Source organism: Pleurodeles waltl, chromosome 7 (assembly GCF_031143425.1).
Source record: "Pleurodeles waltl isolate 20211129_DDA chromosome 7, aPleWal1.hap1.20221129, whole genome shotgun sequence".
NCBI lineage: Eukaryota > Metazoa > Chordata > Amphibia > Caudata > Salamandridae > Pleurodeles > Pleurodeles waltl.
The window spans coordinates 411,789,471-411,807,741 of NC_090446.1; the positions used below are offsets into that span (position 1 = coordinate 411,789,471).

At 48.0% G+C, this 18,271-nt stretch overlaps 1 protein-coding gene across 4 annotated transcripts in view; it reads right to left on the reverse strand.

Annotated features, from left to right (window-relative positions):
* Positions 1-18,271, reverse strand: part of RALGAPB (Ral GTPase activating protein non-catalytic subunit beta) — a 1,713,320-nt gene that overhangs the window by 154,195 nt on the left and 1,540,854 nt on the right. For all 4 annotated transcript variants that reach the window (XM_069243900.1, XM_069243898.1, XM_069243901.1 and 1 more), the window contains one exon: positions 17,548-17,656. In XM_069243900.1, the coding sequence (XP_069100001.1) occupies positions 17,548-17,656 (109 nt within the window). The remainder of the gene's footprint in view (positions 1-17,547; positions 17,657-18,271) is intronic.

Here is an 18,271-nt window from a genome sequence, read left to right on the forward strand (position 1 = left end):
GCTCCGCGACCGGTCTCAAGACCTTCCCCTCAAGCAAGAGGAGGACCTACGCAGAGTCGAGTGCCGGGCTGCCACAAGCTTGAGGGACTGCTCCCTCAAGGCCTTCGGGTGCATGGCCCGGCACTCGGAGCACGACTTTGGGTTGTGGTCTCGCTACAGGCACCACAAACAGACCTGATGTGGATTGGTCACCGACATCATGCGGTGACAGTCCTCGCAAGGTTTGAAGCCGGTCTTCAAGGACATCCCTCAATGCACCAAAAAACTCACAAAAAAGTCAACAAAAGAGTCGAAGTCAGTCAAAAAGGGACCAAGGGTAGCTCTCTCTGGATTAGCACGTGGCGCGGAAAGAAAATTACTGATGTCATTGCGCTGAGGCAGCGTTTATGTACTACTCCCAACGTTATCACGGCGACAACGATGCCAATAAAGCCTGCGGAGCTGACTGATGCCACCTACCGACGCGGAAGGGTATCTCTTACAGAAAAAATCTCCGGATCCAGTCTGACACCTGGGGGAAAATTCTAACGTAAGAAATTTGCAATTAGAAGCCTCTATCAGATCTTCATTTTGTCGACTTCACCTTACCTTTCCTTCCAAAGCTGAGGCTCTCAACATGTAATTAGAGCCATACCTCACTATGTCATCTGATAAAGAGAAAAAAATAAAATCATCAAGAACTCTTTTTTCCCATAAAAAAACTTCTGTGACAACCTTGTAGGAAGGTAGCCTTTTCCTAGCCTTGTTACCCCCACTTTTGGCCTGTTAGTGAGTATATGTCAGGGTGTTTTTACTGTCTCACTGGGATCCTGCTAGCCAGGGCCCAGTGCTCATAGTGAAAACCCTATGCTGTCAGTGTGTTTGATATGTGTCAGTAGGATCCTGCTAGCCAGGACCCCAGTGCTCATAAGTCTGTGGCCTATATATATGTTCCCTGTGTGGTGCCTAACTGGATCACTGAGGCTCTGCTAACCAGAACCTCAGTGTTTATGCTCTCTCTGCTTTCTAAATTTGTCACTGCAGGCTAATGACTAAATGTACCAATTCTCATTGGCACACTGGTACACCCATATAATTCCCTTGTATATGGTACTTAGGTAACCAGGGTATTGAGGTTCCAGGACATCCCTATGGGCTGCAGCATTTCTTTTGCCAACCATAGGGAGCTTAGACAATTCTTACACAGGCCTGAGTGAAATTATTTCACAGCCATTTTTCACTGCACATAAGTAACTTATAAGTCAACTATATGTCTAACCTTCACCTGGTGAAGGTTGGGTGCCAAGTTACTTAGTGAGTCACCCCAGACTCCCCTCCTTCGGTCGAGCCCCTGACCTTGCTGGTCCTCTTCAGCCTTGCATACCTTCTTCTCCGTCTCTTGCATTTGCCAAGGCTTGGGTGTGGTTTTCCAACACCACTGACCTACTGGATCACGACAGACAATGTGGGACATCAATTCTGGAACTCCTATTCTGCTTCTGTTCTGCATTGCTGACTTTCTTCGTTCACCGTTGACCTGGTCTTCTGTCCACAGAAGGTTGGGTAGTGGCTCCTGCCACAAACGGACAATCCAACTTGAACCGGAGTGGTCGCTTGGGGGCACTCTGTTACTCACCTCTTGGGGGACCTAGTTCCTCCAGCTCCTCTCTACTCATTCCACTTACTTGAGTGGGGGACTGCCTTTCACATTCCACTTTTTTTAGTACATGGTTTGGCCCTCCTCTAGAACCTTAACTATTCGCTAATGCTTTTACCAATTCATATTGCTTTCTATGCTATTTCCTGAGTACTAATGTGTATATAATAGTGTGTTTACTTATCTCCAGTTGGGTATTGCCTCTACAGTATTTTAGTATTTGTGCTACCATAATAAAGTACCATTATTTTTATAACACTGTGTGGTTCTTTCATGTGTTTAAGTTCTGTGTGACTATAGCGGTATTGCATAAGCTTGGCATGTCTCCTAGATAACTGTTGGCTACTCATCCGCAGTTACCTCTACATGGCCCTAGCTTCCTAGACACTGCCTACACGTCACTAATAGGGGATACCTGGACCTGGTGTAAGGTGATAACACCATAGGTGCTTACCACACACCAGGCCAACTTTCTACAATTTTAACCCCCGAAGACTGGGATCGTAAGTCAGGTACTTACCTCTTAACTGTGCTAACACTATCTGGTAGTGACTTCTAGTTGCAGATTCCTTACCTTAGAATTTCCCCCAGGCGTCAGACTGGAGCCGGATATTTTTCTTCAAGCAATACTGTAGGAAAATGCCACTGTTGGCATGGTTATCCCCTAACTTTTTGCCTTTTGTTGATGCTAGTTATTGTAGGAAAGTACCACCTTGCCTGGCATGTTACCCCCATTTTCACTGCATATATGTGTGTTTAGCCCTTGTGCCACTGGGATCCTGCTAGGCAGGACCCCAGTGCTCATACTATGTGCCCTGTATGTGTTCCCTGTGTGGTGCCTAACTGTATCACTGAGGCTCTGCTAACCAGAACCTCAGTGTTTATGCTCTCTCTGCTTTCTAAATGTGTCACTGCAGGCTAGTGACTAAATTTACCAATTCACATTGGCACAATGGTACACCCATATAATTCCCTTGTATATGGTACTGAGGTACCCAAGGTATTGGGGTTCCAGGAGATCACTATGGGCTGCAGCATTTCTTTTGCCACCCATAGGGAGTTCAGGCAATTCTTACACAGGCCTGCCACTGCAGCCTGAGTGAAATAACGTCCACGTTATTTCACAGCCATTTGTCACTGCATATAAGTAACTTATAAGTCACCTATATGTCTAACCCTCACTTGGTGATAGTTGGGTGCCAAGTTACTTAGTGTGTGGGCACCCTGGCACTAGCCAAGGTGCCCCCACATCGTTCAGGGCAAATTCCCCGGACTTTGTGAGTGCGGGGACACCATTACATGCGTGCACTATACATAAGTCACTACCTATGTATAGTATCGCGTCACAATGGTAACTCCGAACATGGCCATATAACATGTCTAAGATCATGGAATTGTCACCCCAATACCATTCTGGTATTGGGGGGGACAATTCCATGATCCCCTGGGTCTCTACAACAGAACCCGGGTACTGCCAAACTGCCTTTCCGGGGCTTCCACTGCAGCTGCTGCCAACCCCTCAGACAGGATTCTGCCCTCCTGGGGTCTGGGCAGCCCCGGCCCAGGAAGGCAGAACAAAGGAATTCCTCTGGGAGAGGGTGTTACACCCTCTCCCTTTGGAAATAGGTGTGAAGGGCTGGGGAGGAGTAGCCTCCCCCAGCCTCTGGAAATGCTTTGATGGGCACAGATGGTGCCCATCTCTGCTTAAGCCAGTCTACACCGGTTTAGGGATCCCCCAGCCCTGCTCTGGCGTGAAACTGGACAAAGGAAAGGGGAGTGACCACTCCCCTGACCAGCACCTCCCAGGGGAGGTGCCCAGAGTTCCTCCAGTGTGTCCCAGACCTCTGCCATTTTGGATGCAGAGGTGTGAGCGCACAATGGACAGCTCTGAGTGGCCAGTGCCAGCAGGTGACGTCAGAGACCCCTCCCGATAGGTGCTTACCTTTCTCAGTAGCCAATCCTCCTCTGTGGGCTATTTAGGGTCTCTCCTGTGGGCTACTCCTCAGATAACAAATGCAAGAGTTCACCAGAGTTCCTCTGCACTTCCCTCTTCGACTTCTGCCAAGGATCAACCGCTGACTGCTCCAGGATGCCTGCATAACCGCAACAAAGTAGCAAGAAGACTACCAGCAACACTGTAGCGCCTCATCCTGCAGGCTTTCTTGACTGTTTCCTGGTGGTGCATGCTCTGAGGGCTGTCTGCCTTCACCCTGCACTAGAAGCCGGAAGAAATCTCCCGTGGGTCGTTGGAATCTTCCCCCTGCCAATGCAGGCACCAAACTTCTGCATCACCGGTCCACTAGGTCCCCTCTCATCCTGACGAGCCTGGTCCCTGAAACACAGGAGCTGGATCCAAGTGTCTCCCACAGTCAACTGGCCCTTCTCTCCAAATTTGGTGGAGGTAAGTCCTTGCCTCCCCACACCAGACAGTAATCTTGTGTACTGCGTGAACTGCAGCTGCTCGGGCTTCTGCGCACTTTTGCAAGACTTCCTTCGTGCACAGCCTAGCCCAGGTCCCCAGCACTCCGTCCTGCATTGCCCAACTCACTGAGTTGGACTCCGACGTCGAGGGACCATCCTTTGTGACTCTGAGTTGACCGCTGTCCTCAGATTTTCTAAGTGCCTGTTCAGGTGCTTCTGCGGGTGCTGCCTGCTTCTGCGTGGGCTCTCTAAGTTGCTGAGCGCCCCCTCTGTCTCCTCCTCCAAGGGGCGACCTCCTGGTCCTTCCTGGGCCCTAGCACCACCCAAAATCCTCAACCGCGACTCTTGCAGCTAGCAAGGCTTGTTTGCGGTCTTTCTGTGTGGAAACAACTCTGCATCCTCCAGCACACCGTGGGACATCTTCTGACCAAAGGAGAAGTTCCTGGCACCTTCCGTTGTTGCAGAATCGTCGGCTTCTTCCACCCGGAGGCAGCCCTTTTGCACCTTCATCTGGGGTTTAGTGAGCTCCTGCCCCCCACCCTCCCGGAATTCATCTTCAGTGTTTTGCAGTCAGTTGTTGTCATTGCAGAATCCCCTATCTCGACTTTACTGTCTTTCTGGGGTAGTAGGATAACTTTACTCCTCCATTTCAGGGTCTTGGGGTGGGGTATCTTGGACACCCTTACTGTTTTCTTACACTCCCAGCGACCCTCTACACACTACACTAGGCCTGGGGTCCCGAAGTGGTTCGCATTCCACTTTTGGAGTGTATGGTTTGTGTTGCCCCTAGACCTATGTTCACCTATTGCATCCTATTGTAATTCTACACTGTTTGCATTACTTTTCTTACTATTACTTTCCTGTTTTGGGTTTGTGTACATGTAACTTGTGTATATTACTTACCTTCTAACTGAGGGTACTCACTGAGATACTTGTGGCATATTGTCATAAAAATAAAGTACCTTTATTTTTAGTAATTCTAAGTATTGTGTTTTCTTATGATATTGTGCTATATAAGTGGTATAGTAGGAGCTTTGCATGTCTCCTAGTTCAGCCTAAGCTGCTTTTGCCATAGCTACCTTCTATCAGCCTAAGCTGCTAGAAACACCTCTATTCTACTAATAAGGGATAACTGGACCTGGCACACAGTGTAAGTACCACCACGTGCCCAGTATAAGCCAGGCCAGCCTCCTTCATTGGTGGTGCAGCGGTAGGATAAGTACTTGCAACTGCTTTACCACTTTGTCATTTGGTACTTTTCGTAAGAGAATCATATACTAAATAGTTCAGTATATGTACACTTAACCAAAAAGTTTACTTTTCTATTCTAAAACTTTTAACAAAGTTCTGAAAAGTTTTGAAAACTTTTAAAGTTTTCCCAAAAGTTTTTTCTGTGCTTTCTAAAGTTCTAAAACTTTTTCTTTCTCACTATCGTTAAACCTATACTATCATGTCTGTTGTAGAGCCCATTCCCAAAAATGTTAATGCAACATATGAGAGCTTAAACTATAAAATTTTACAGGGTCTCTGCCAGGATAGAGGTTTGAGTATAGGTAAGAACCCTACAAAAGAGCTTCTCTTTACATGCTCATTGTAGATGACCAGAACCAGTCTTGCCCATCTCAGGAGAGGTTAGGAAAAGGAGAAGCTTCCCAGTCAGATTCAGAGGAGTTCCCTGGAGAAGCTGGGGAAGGTTTTTACAAGGGCCTGTCCCCTAGCAGGGCAACTAGTGATACTGGTAGTGATAGAGGCTCCCACAGCAGTAGGGCATCTTTCACCCCTAGAGGCCAGGTTACTAGGGTCCAGACAGTTAGGGACAGGTCTCCCTCTGAAACTTCCCACATTTCTTCTGTGTCTAAACATTCCCAACCCACCCACCCTGAGGATAACCTGTTAGAAAGGGAACTCAAAAAGTTGAGGGTTGAAGAGACCAGACTGAAGCTTAAACAGCAGAAGCTGGCCTTAGATAGGGAATCCATAGACATAGAGAGGGAAAGAGAGAGGTTGGGGTTAGTTCCCCATGGTGGCAGCAGCAGTATTTCTGACAGCAATCCTGTTAAAGAGCAAGATTCCAGGAATCTGCACAAGATAGTTCCCCCTTACAAGGAGGGGGATGACATTAATAAGTGGTTTGCTGCACTTGAGAGGAGCTGTATGGTACAGGGGGTCCCTCAAACACAGTGGGCTGCTTTTTTGTGGCTATCTTTCCCTGGAAAGGGTAGGGATAGGCTCCTTACTGTCAGAGAAAGTGATGCCAATAACTACAACGTTTTGAAAGATGCACTCTTGGGCGGATTTGGCTTAACCACTGAACAATACAGGATTAAGTTCAGAGACACCAGAAAAGAGTCTTCTCAAAACTGGACAGATTTTGTGGACTGTTCAGTGAAGGTCTTGGAAGGGTGGTTGCATGGCAGTAAAGTTTCTGACTATGAAAGCATGTACAATCTTATTCTGAGAGAGCATATTCTTAACAATTGTGTGTCTGACTTGTTGCACCAATACCTAGTGGACTCTGATCTGACCTCTCCCCAAGAATTGGGAAAGAAGGCAGACAAATGGGTCAGAAGAAGGGTGAACAGAAAAGTTCATACTGGGGGAGACAAGGATGGCAAGAAGAAGGATGGTAAGTCTTCTGAGAAGGGTGGGGACAAAAGTAAGCATTCTGAGTCTTCATCAGGCCCACAAAAATCCTCTAGGGGTGGTGGGTCCAAATCCTCTTCTAATAATCAACAGAAAAAGCCTTGGTGTTATTTGTGTAAAGTCAAAGGCCATTGGGCAAGTGATTCCACTTGTCCAAAGAAAAACACCAAACCTCCCACCACCACAACCCCTGCTGCAAATTCTAGTGCCCCTAGTAATAGCAGTGGTGGTGGGAAATCAACTACTAATAGCCAATCCAAGGGTGTAGCTGGGCTCACTGTTGGCAATGTAGTTGGGGTTGGTCTTGTTAGGTTTAGTCTCTGATGGTGGCATTGATTTTGCCACCTTGGTTGCTTGTCCCCTTAATATTGGTAAGTACAAGCAACCTCCCCTAATCAATGGTGCTGAAGTTGAGGCCTACAGGGACACAGGAGCCAGTGTAACTATGGTGATAGAAAAACTGGTCCACCCTGATCAACACCTACTTGGTCAGCAATACTAACGGACAGATGCTCATAACAACACTCTTAGCCACCCCATGGCTGTTGTGAATCTCAACTGTAAGGGGGGGAGAGGAACTGGTCCAAAGAAAGTTGTAGTAGCCACAGATTTACCTGTAGACTGTCTACTAGGAAATTATTTGGAGACATCAGCTTGGGCAGAAGTGGAAGCAATGCTGGGCATTCCTGGGCATATTTTTGCTTTGACAAGGGCTCAGACCAAGAAGCAAAAAGGACAGGGTGACGTGGATCCTGGAACAATGGACCAAGTGCTCCCTAAAGCTAGGGGTAGGAAGGGTAAAATCCCTACCCACTATCCCTTACCTCTACTGATGATTCCCCTTTTGAGGAAGAGGAATTCTCTCCCTGTGCAGAACCTACACCAGAGGAGCTGGCAGCAGACACTGCTGAGCTTTTGGGTGGAGGGGGGCCTGCCAGGGAAGAGCTGAGTGTGGCACAGCAAACCTGTTCCCACATTAGAGGGTCTCAGACAGCAAGCTGTCAAGCAGCAAAATGGGGATGTCAGTGACAGTCATAGGGTGTACTGGGAAGACAACCTCTTGTACACAGAGTCAAGGGACCCAAAACCTGGAGCTGCCAGGAGATTGGTCATTCCCCTGCAGTACAGAGAGTTTCTTCTCACCCTAGCACATGCCATTCCTTTGGCTGGGCATTTGGGACAGACAAAAACTTGGGAAAGACTTGTACCCTTGTTTAACTGGCCTCATATGTCAGAGGACACAAAAGACTTTTGTAAATCTTGTGTGACCTGCCAAGCCAGTGGCAAGACTGGTGGCACTCCAAAGGCCCCTCTACTTCCACTTCCAGTGGTTGGGGTGCCCTTTGAAAGGGTAGGGGTTGACATAGTTGGCCCCCTTGACCCTCCTACTGCTTCAGGCAATAGATGTATCTTGGTGGTACTGGACCATGCCACAAGATACTCTGAAGCCATACCTTTAAGGACCACTACAGCTCCTGCAGTGGCAAAGGCCCTCCAGGGAATCTTTTCCAGGGTGGGCTTTCCTAAAGAGGTGGTGTCAAGCAGAGGTAGCAACTTCATGTCGGCATACCTAAAAGCAATGTGGAAGGAGTGTGGTGTTACCCACAAGTTCACCACCCCTTACCATCCACAAACAAATGGTCTGGTTGAGAGGGTTAATAAAACTTTCAAAGGTATGATAATGGGACTCCCTGAAAAACTCAGGAGGAGATGGGATGTCCTGTTAACTTGCCTCCTTTTTGCTTACAGGAAGGTACCCCAGAAAGGAGTGGGCTTCAGCCCCTTTGAACTCCTCTTTGGGCACATTGTAAGAGGTCCACTTGCTCTTGTGAAGGAGGTTTGGGAACAACCTTTAAAAGCTCCTAAACAGGACATGGTAGACTACGTACTTGGCCTAAGATCCAGAATGGCTGAGTATATGAAAAAGGCCTGTAAAAACCTTCAGGCCAGCCAGGAGCTGCAAAAGCAATGGCATGACCAGAAGGCTGTCCTGATCCATAGCAACCAGGACAGAAGGTGTGGGTATTGGAGCCTGTGGCCCCAAGAGCACTCCAGGACAAATGGAGTAGACCTCATCTAATTGTTGAGAAGAAGGGTGAGGTTACCTATTTGGTAGACCTGGGCACTGCCAGGAGTCCCCTTAGGGTGATTCATGTCAACCGCCTGAAACCCTACTATGACAGGGCTGATCTCACCCTGCTCATGGCAACAGACGAGGGACAGGAAGAAGAGAGTGACTCTCTCCCCGATCTCTTCACCACCACTGAAGCAGATGCCTTAGTGGAGGGAGTAGTTTTAGCAGATTGTCTGACTGCAGAACAGAAAGACAACTGCATCAATCTCCTAAGCCAATTATCAGACCTCTTTTCACTTGTACCAGGTACAACATCCTGGTGTGAACATACAATTGACACTGGAGACAGCCTGCCTGTCAAAAGTCAAATTTATAGGCAGTCTGGTGATGTCAGAGACTGCATCAAACAAGAGGTGCAGAACATTTTGGATTTAGGGGTGATTGAACCTTCTGAAAGCCCCTGGGCTAGCCCAGTTGTGCTTGTACCAAAACCTCACACCAAAGATGGAAAGAGGGAGATGAGGTTTTGTGTAGATTACAGAGGGCTCAATCAGGTAACCAAAACTGATGCTCACCCTATACCCAGGGCAGATGAGCTCATTGATACACTGGCTTCTGCCAAGTATCTTAGCACTTTTGATCTAACTGCAGGGTACTGGCAGATTAGATTGGCAAAAGATGCTAAACCCAAGACTGCATTTTCTACCATAGGAGGTGTAGGAAAGTACCATCTTGCCTGGCATGTTACCCCCATATTTCACTGTATATATGTTGTTTTAGTGTATGTGTCACAGGGACCCTGCCAGCCAGGGCCCCAGTGCTCATAAGTGTGCCCTGTATGTGTTCCCTGTGTGATGACTAACTGTCTCACTGAGGCTCTGCTAACCAGAACCTCAGTCGTTATGCTCTCTCTGCTTTCTAAATTGTCACTAACAGGCTAGTGACCAATTTCACCAATTCACATTGGCATACGGGAACACCCTTATAATTCCCTAGTATATGGTACTAAGGTACCCAGGGTATTGGGGTTCCAGGAGATCTCTATTGGCTGAAGCATTTCTTTTGCCACCCATAGGGAGCTCAGACAATTCTTACACAGGCCAGCCACTGCAGCCTGAGTGAAATAACATCCACGTTATTTCACAGCACATAAGTAACCTATAAGTCACCTATATGTCTAACCCTCACTTGGTGAAGGTTGGTTGCCAAGTTACTTAGTGTGTGAGCACCCTGGCACTAGCCAAGGTGCCCCCACATCGTTCAGGCCAAATTCCCCGGACTTTGTGAGTGTGGGACACCATTAGACGCGTGCACTATACATAGGTCACTACCTATGTATAGCGTCACAATGTTAACTCCGAACATGACCATGTAACATGTCTAAGATCATGGAATTCTCCCCCCAATACCATTCTGCTATTGGGGGGACAATTCCATGATCCCCGGGTCTCTAGCACAGAACCCGGATACTGCCAAACTGCCTTTCTGGAGTTTCCACTGCAGCTGCTGCTGCCAACCCCTCAGACAGGATTCTGCCCTCCTGGGGTCTGGGCAGCCAGGAAGGCAGAACAAAGGATTTCCTCTGAGAGAGGGTGTTACACCCTCTCCCTTTGGAAATAGGTGTGAAGGGCTGGGGGGGAGTAGCCTCCCCCAGCCTCTGGAAATGCTTTGATGGGCACAGATGGTGCCCATCTATGCATAAGCCAGTCTACACCGGATCAGGGATCCCTCCAGCCCTGCCCTGGCTCTAAACTGGACAAAGGGAAGGGGAGTTGTAGGAGGCTGGCCAGGTTTGTAGTGGTACCAAGGGGTACTTACACTCTGCACCAGGTCAGGTATCCCTTATTAGTGTAGAAGAGGTGTCTAGCTGCTTTGGCTGATAGAAAAGGGTAGCTTAGCAGAGCAGCTTAGGCTGAACTAGGAGACGTGCAAAGCTCCCACTATACCACTAGTGTCACATGCACAATATCATAAGAAAACACAATACACAGATATACTAAAAATAAAGGTACTTTATTTTTATGACAATATGCCAAAAGTATCTCAGTGAGTACCCTCAGTATGAGGATAGCAAATATACACAAGATATATGTACACAATACCAAAAATATGCAGTAATAGCAATAGAAAGCAATGCAAGCAATGTACAGTCACAATAGATTTCAATGAGAGCACATAGGTATAGGGGCAACACAAACCATATACTCTAGAAGTGGAATGCGAACCACGAATAGACCCCAAACCTATGTGAGCTTGTAGAGGGTCGCTGGGACTGTAAGAAAACAGTGAGGGTTAGAAAAATAGCCCACCCCAAGACCCTGAAAAGTGGGTGCAAAGTGCACCTAAGTTCCCCAAAGAGCACAGAAGTCGTGATAGGGGAATTCTGCAAGGAAGACCAACACCAGCAATGCAACAACGATGTATTTCCGGACGAGAGTACCTGTGGAACAAGGGGACCAAGTCCAAGAGTCACGATCAAGTCGGGAGTGGGCAGATGCCCAGGAAATGCCAGCTGTGGGTGCAAAGAAGCTGCCACCGGATGGTAGAAGCTGTGGATTCTGCAAGAACGAAGAGGACTAGGAACTTCCCCTTTGGAGGATGGATGTCCCACGTCGTGAAGAAGCTTGCAGGGGTGTTCCCGTGCAGAAAGACCGCAAACAAGCCTTGCTAGCTGCAAGGGTCGTGGTTAAGGTTTTTGGATGCTGCTGTGGCCCAGGAGGGACCAGGATGTCGCCAATTGCGTGAGCAGACAGAGGGGGCGTCCAGTAAGACAAAGGGTCCACTCAGAAGCAAGCAGCACCCACAGAAGTGCCGGAAAAGGCAGTACGAAGAAGAGTGAACCGGAGCTCACCCGAAGTCACAAAAGAAGGTCCCACGACGCCAGAGGACAACTCAGGAGGTCGTGCACTACAGGTTAGAGTGTCGGGGACCCAGGCTTGGCTGTGCACAAAGAAAATCCTGGAAGAGTGCACAGGAGCCGGAGCAGCTGCAAATCACGCGGTACCCAGCAATGCAGTCGAGCGTGGGGAGGCAAGGACTTACCTCCACCAAACTTGGACTGAAGAGTCACTGGACTATGGGAGTCACTTGGACAGAGTTGCTGAGTTCCAGGGACCATGCTCGTTGTGCTGAGAGGGGACCCAGAGGACCGGTGATGCAGTCTTTTGGTGCCTGCGGTTGCAGGGGGAAGATTCCGTCGACCCACGGGAGATTTCTTCGGAGCTTCTAGTGCAGAGAGGAGGCAGACTACCCCCACAGCATGCACCACCAGGAAAACAGTCGAGAAGGCGGCCGGATCAGCGATACAAGGTTGCAGTAGTCGTCTTTTCTACTTTGTTGCAGTTTTGCAGGCGTCCAGAGCAGTCAGCGGTCGATTCCTTGGCAGAAGGTGAAGAGAGAGATGCAGAGGAACTCTGATGAGCTCTTGCATTCGTTATCTAAAGAATTCCCCAAAGCAGAGACCCTAAATAGCCAGAAAAGGAGGTTTGGCTACCTAGGAAGGAGGATAGGCTAGCAACACAGGTAAGAGCCTATCAGAAGGAGTCTCTGACGTCACCTGCTGGCCCTGGCCACTCAGAGCAGTCCAGTGTGCCAGCAGCACCTCTGTTTCCAAGATGGCAGAGGTCTGGAGCACACTGGAGGAGCTCTGGGCACCTCCCAGGGGAGGTGCAGGTCAGGGGAGTGGTCACTCCCCTTTCCTTTGTCCAGTTTCACGCCAGAGCAGGGCTGGGGGATCCCTGAACTGGTGTAGACTGGCTTATGCAGAGATGGGCACCATCTGTGCCCATCAAAGCATTTCCAGAGGCTGGGGGAGGCTACTCCTCCCCAGCCCTGACACCTTTTTCCAAAGGGAGAGGGTGTAACACCCTCTCTCTGAGGAAGTCCTTTGTTCTGCCTTCCTGGGCCAAGCCTGGCTGGACCCCAGGAGGGCAGAAACCTGTCTGAGGGGTTGGCAGCAGCAGCAGTAGCTGCAATGGAGACCCCAGAAAGGCAGTTTGGCAGTACCCGGGTCTGTGCTAGAGACTCGGGGGGATCATGGAATTGTCTCCCCAATGCCAGAATGGCATTGGGGTGAAAATTCCATGATCTTAGACATGTTACATGGCCGTGTTCGGAGTTACCATTGTGACGCTATACATATGTAGTGACATATGTACAGTGCACGCGTGTAATGGTGTCCCCGCACTCACAAAGTCTGGGGAATTTGCCCTGAACAATGTGGGGGCACCTTGGCTAGTGCCAGGGTGCCCACACACTAAGTAACTTAGCACCCAACCTTTACCAGGTAAAGGTTAGACATATAGGTGACTTATAAGTTACTTAAGTGCAGTGGTAAATGGCTGTGAAATAACGTGGACGTTATTTCACTCAGACTGCAATGGCAGGCCTGTGTAAGAATTGTCAGAGCTCCCTATGGGTGGCAAAAGAAATGCTGCAGCCCATAGGGATCTCTTGGAACCCCAATACCCTGGGTACCTCAGTACCATATACTAGGGAATTATAACGGTGTTCCAGTATGCCAATGTGAATTGGTGAAATTGGTCACTAGCCTGTTAGTGACAATTTGGAAAGCAAAGAGAGAGCATAACCACTGAGGTTCTGGTTAGCAGAGCCTCAGTGAGACAGTTAGTCATCACACAGGGAACACATACAGGGCACACTTATGAGCACTGGGGCCCTGGCTGGCAAGGTCCCAGTGACACATACAACTAAAACAACATATATACAGTGAAATATGGGGGTAACATGCCAGGCAAGATGGTACTTTCTTACAGGAGTGACCACTCCCCTGACCAGTATCTCCCAGGGGAGGTGCCCCGAGTCCTCCAGTGTGTCCCAGACCTCTGCCATCTTGGAAACAGAGGTGTTGGCGGCACACTGGACTGCTCTGAGTGGCCAGTGCCAGGAGGTGACGTCAGAGACCCCCTCTGATAGGCTCTTACCTCTCTTGGTAGCCAATCCTCATTTCTTGGTAGCCAAACCTCCTTTTCTAGCTATTTAGGGTCTCTATTCTGGGGTATTCTTCAGATAACAAATGCAAGAGATCACCAGAGTTCCTCTGCACTTCCCTCTTCGACTTCTGCCAAGGATCGACTGCTCCAGGACGCCTGCAAAACCGCAACAAAGTAGCAAGATGACTACCAGCAACATTGTAGCGCCTCATCCTGCCAGCTTTCTCGACTGTTTCCTGGTGGTGGATGCTCTGGGGGCTGTCTGCCTTCACCCTGCACTGGAAGCCAAGAAGAAATCTCCCATGGATCGACGGAATCTTCCCCCTCCTAAAGCAGGCACGAAAAGACTGCATCACCAGTCCTCTGGGTCCCCTCTCATCCTGACGAGCGTGGTTCCTGGAACACAAGAGCTATATCCAAGTGACCCTCACAGTCCAGTGATCCTTCAGTCCAAGTTTGGTGGAGGTAAGTCCTTGACTCCCCACGCTAGACTGCAAACCTGTGTACTGCGTGATTTGCAGCTGCTCCGGTTTCTGTGCACTTCTCCAAGGATTCCTTTGTGCACAGCCTAGCCTGGGTCCCCAGCACTCCGTCCTGCAGTGCTCAACCCTCTGAGTTGGACTCCGACGTCGTGGGACCATCCTTTGTGACTCTGAGTCTTTTCCTGTTCACAAATCTTCTAAGTGCCTGCTCCGGTACTTCTGCGGGTGCTGCCTGCTTCTGTGGGGGCTCTCCGAGTTGCTGAGCGCCCCCCTCTGTCTCCTTCTCCAAGGGGCGACATCCTGGTCCTTCCTGGTCCCCAGCAACAACCAAAAACCTTTACCGCAACCCTTTCAGCTAGCAAGGCTTGTTTGTGTTATTTCTGCGTGGAAACACTTCCGCAACATCCAGCACACAGTGGGACATCTTCCATCCAAAGGATAAGTTCCTAGCCCTTTTCGTTGTTTCAGAAACTTCGGCTTCTTCCACCCAGAGGCAGCCTTCTTGCACCTTCATCCGGGGTTTCCTGGGCTCCTACCCCCGGACACTATCGCAACTCTTGGACTTGGTCCCCTTGCCTTGCAGGTCCTCAGGTCCGGGAATCCGTCTTCAGTGCTTTGCTGGTGCTTGTGGTTCTTTCAGAATTCCCCTATTACGTCCTATTAGGGTAGTAGGGGAACTTTACTCCTACTTTTCAGGGTCTTGGGGTGGGGTATCTTGGACACCCTAACTGTTTTCTTACAGTCCCAGCGACCCTCTACAAGCTCCCATAGGTCTGGGGTCCATTCGTGATTCGCATTCCACTTTTGGAGTATATGGTTTGTGTTGCCCCTAGACCTACGTTCACCTATTACATCCTATTGTAATTCTACACTGTTTGCATTACTTTTCTTACTATTACTTACCTGTTTTGGGTTTGTGTACATATATCTTGTGAATATTACTAACCTTCTAACTGAGGGTACTCACTGAGATACTTGTGGCATATTGTCATAAAAATAAAGTACCTTTATTTTTAGTAACTCTGAGTATTGTGTTTTCTTATGATATTGTGCTATATGATATAAGTGATATAGTAGGAGCTTTGCATGTCTCCTAGTTCAGCCTAAGCTGCTTTGCCGTAGATCCCTTCTATCAGCCTAAGCTGCTAGAAACACCTCAATTCTACTAATAAGGGATAAGTGGACCTGGCACAGGGTGTAAGTACCAAAAGGTACCCACTGTAAGCCAGGCCAGCCTCCTACAGTAGTGCACATGTGTAATGGTGTCCCTGCACTCACATAGTCCGGGGAAACAGCCCTGAACTATGTGGGGGCACCTTTGCTAATGCAAGGATGACCTCACACTTAGTAACTTTGCACCTAACCTTCAGCAAGTGAAGGTTAGACATACAGGTGACTTATAAGTTACTTAAGTGCAGTGAAAATGGCTGTGAAATAAAGTGTGCTTTATTTCACGCAGGTTGTAATGGCAGGCCTGTGCAAGGGTTTGTCTGAGCTCCCTATGGGTGGCAAAATAAATGCTGCAGCCCATATGGATCTCCTGGAACCCCAATGCCTTAGGTACCTAGGTACCATATAATAGGGACTAAGGGGGGGTCCAGTATGCCAATTGAAATTGGTAAATGAAGTCACTGGCCTACAGTGACCAATTTAAAAGCAGAGAGACCATAAGCACTGAGGTTCTGGTAAGCAGAGCCTCAGTGACAAAGTTAGGCACTACACAGGCATACATATTAGACCATAAATTATGAGCACTGGGGTCCTGACCCTCAGGATCCCAGCTAGACAGGCAAAAACATACTGACATACAGGTAAAAATGGGGGTAACATGCCAAGGAAGATGGTACTTTCCTACACTGATTTCTAGAGTGTATATAATAGTGTGTTTACTTACCTCCAGTTGGTGGATTGCCTATACAGTATTATAGTATTTGTGTTACTATAATAAAGTAGCTTTATTTTTATAACACTTTGTGGTTCTTTCATGTGTGTAAGTGCTGTTTGAATGTAGTGGTATTGCGTAAGCTTTGCATGTCTGCTAGATAAGTCTTGGCTGCTCATCCACAGCAACTATAGAAAGTCCTGGCTTCCTAGACACTGCCTACACCTCACTAATAGGGATTACCTGGTATAAGGTTATACCACCATAGTTGCTCACCATACACCAGGCCAGCTTCCTGCAGTGTTAGCTCAGCGAGCGATCTCAGGACTTTCCTCTCGACCGGGAGAGGAGCTGGACGCCGGGTGGGGAGCAGCTTCAGGGACCGCTCCCTCAAAGCCTTCAGGTTCATGGCCTGGCAGTCGTAGCATGACTTTGGGCTGTGGCTTGGTAGTACTCCAAGCACCAGAAACACACCAGGTGCGAATCCGTCACCAACATCATACAGTCGCAGGGTTTGAAGCTGGTCTTCTTGAACATCCTTGAAGCAGCAGAAAAGTCCCAGAAACATTGAAAAAAAAGTAAAAAATCCAGTCAAAAAGCGACTGAGGGTAGTTCTTTTTTGGATCTGAGTGAAAGCTAACGGGGAAATAAAAAAAACTACGCCAGTGCGCCGGGGTGGTGCTTATGTGCAACCTGCAACATCATATCCAGCAACCATGATGACAATGACGGACGTGGAGTCCACCGACGCCACCTGACGGCACGCAGGGGTACTGCTCGAAGAAAAATCTCTACATCCAGCCTGAGGCCTGGAGAAATTCTAAGGTAAGGAATCTGCAACTAGAAGTCTCTATCAGAGCTATATATTCAGTTGTGGTTAGATTAGGCTACAAAAATGGGTTTTCTGGTATAATTGGCCTTTGGGAAATCTAATCATCAAAGGGACGTTGGTCTGGAAGTGGCTGAGATGGTGTGTGTGCACACAGGTGGTGAATATTAGAGGAGTTGTGGCTTGTGGTCTGTCCTGCATAACTGCCTCAAGACAACATAAGAACAGATAGAATAGTTTTATGGATGATAGAAAAAAAAACATTATCACATGGTAATGAATATGTTAGTCGCCAGTTTGGCAAATTGAAAGTTTTCATAGAGGTTTTAAGCATTCCAAATAATAGGTTACTACATTTTCAGTTAATTTAAATATACACCAGGCAAATGCAACAATGGTCCACAAGGAATAGATTCATGCGAGCTTCTGAGAATGCCCATTATGTCAATGAGTCACTTTAGATCACTGTAGGTGAAAATCCTGTTTGGGTATCCCTAAAATATGACAACAATGCAGCTCACATGGCCCATCTTCGGAGGTCCCTGATCTAAACATGCTTGTAACTAACCTGGGCTCTGACACCGCTACTTGGAATTTTGAAACTGTAGAATTCAGGAAAAGGTAATACCTATGTCATCATACTGTTCAACCCAGACCACGGCCACCTTAGTCTCTGGTCCCAAGAGAGGTACTGTCCGACCTTGAGGCATCTTCTTTGCTTTGGAAGTAGGGCTGAACTATTTGGAAAAAAATACATTTTATGTGAGAAAAGAATAAAAAGGACACAAATGTGATACAATTGAAATGAGGGCTCTGTCTTTACTTTAAATCACTTTTTGTGCCTGCCTATCAACATAACTGCTTCCCAACCATTGTCGAGGATGAATGGCATATATATCCTTAGGATTTACCAAGATATACCAGAGTTCTGAGTTTAAAAGTTATGCAAGAAAGCAAAGTTGTGACTGAGCAACACAGAGAACAAAATAAACATAGTATGATTAGCTTCCCCAGCACATGGCTGTTAATTGTTTTGTTTGTTTTGTTCAAGAATCAGGAACTTAACTTAAGCCCCTCCAGTCCTCATCCACACCAACAGAGGACTCAATGATCAGTCATCTTCCAACTCCACTCAATTACCAAAGTTTCCTTTAACGTCTCTACCCTTCTTCCTCTGCACACTTTGTGTTAAATCAACTCCTACCCCTTACATTAACAATCCTCAGCCTTCTCTCTACACATGTTAATCATGCATGCCTCCTCATCTCTCCATTCCTCCCTCACAGTACCCTCCCCTCCCCTTTCCCCCACCTATAGTCTCATATCAGCCACAACCATCTAACAAATTACCA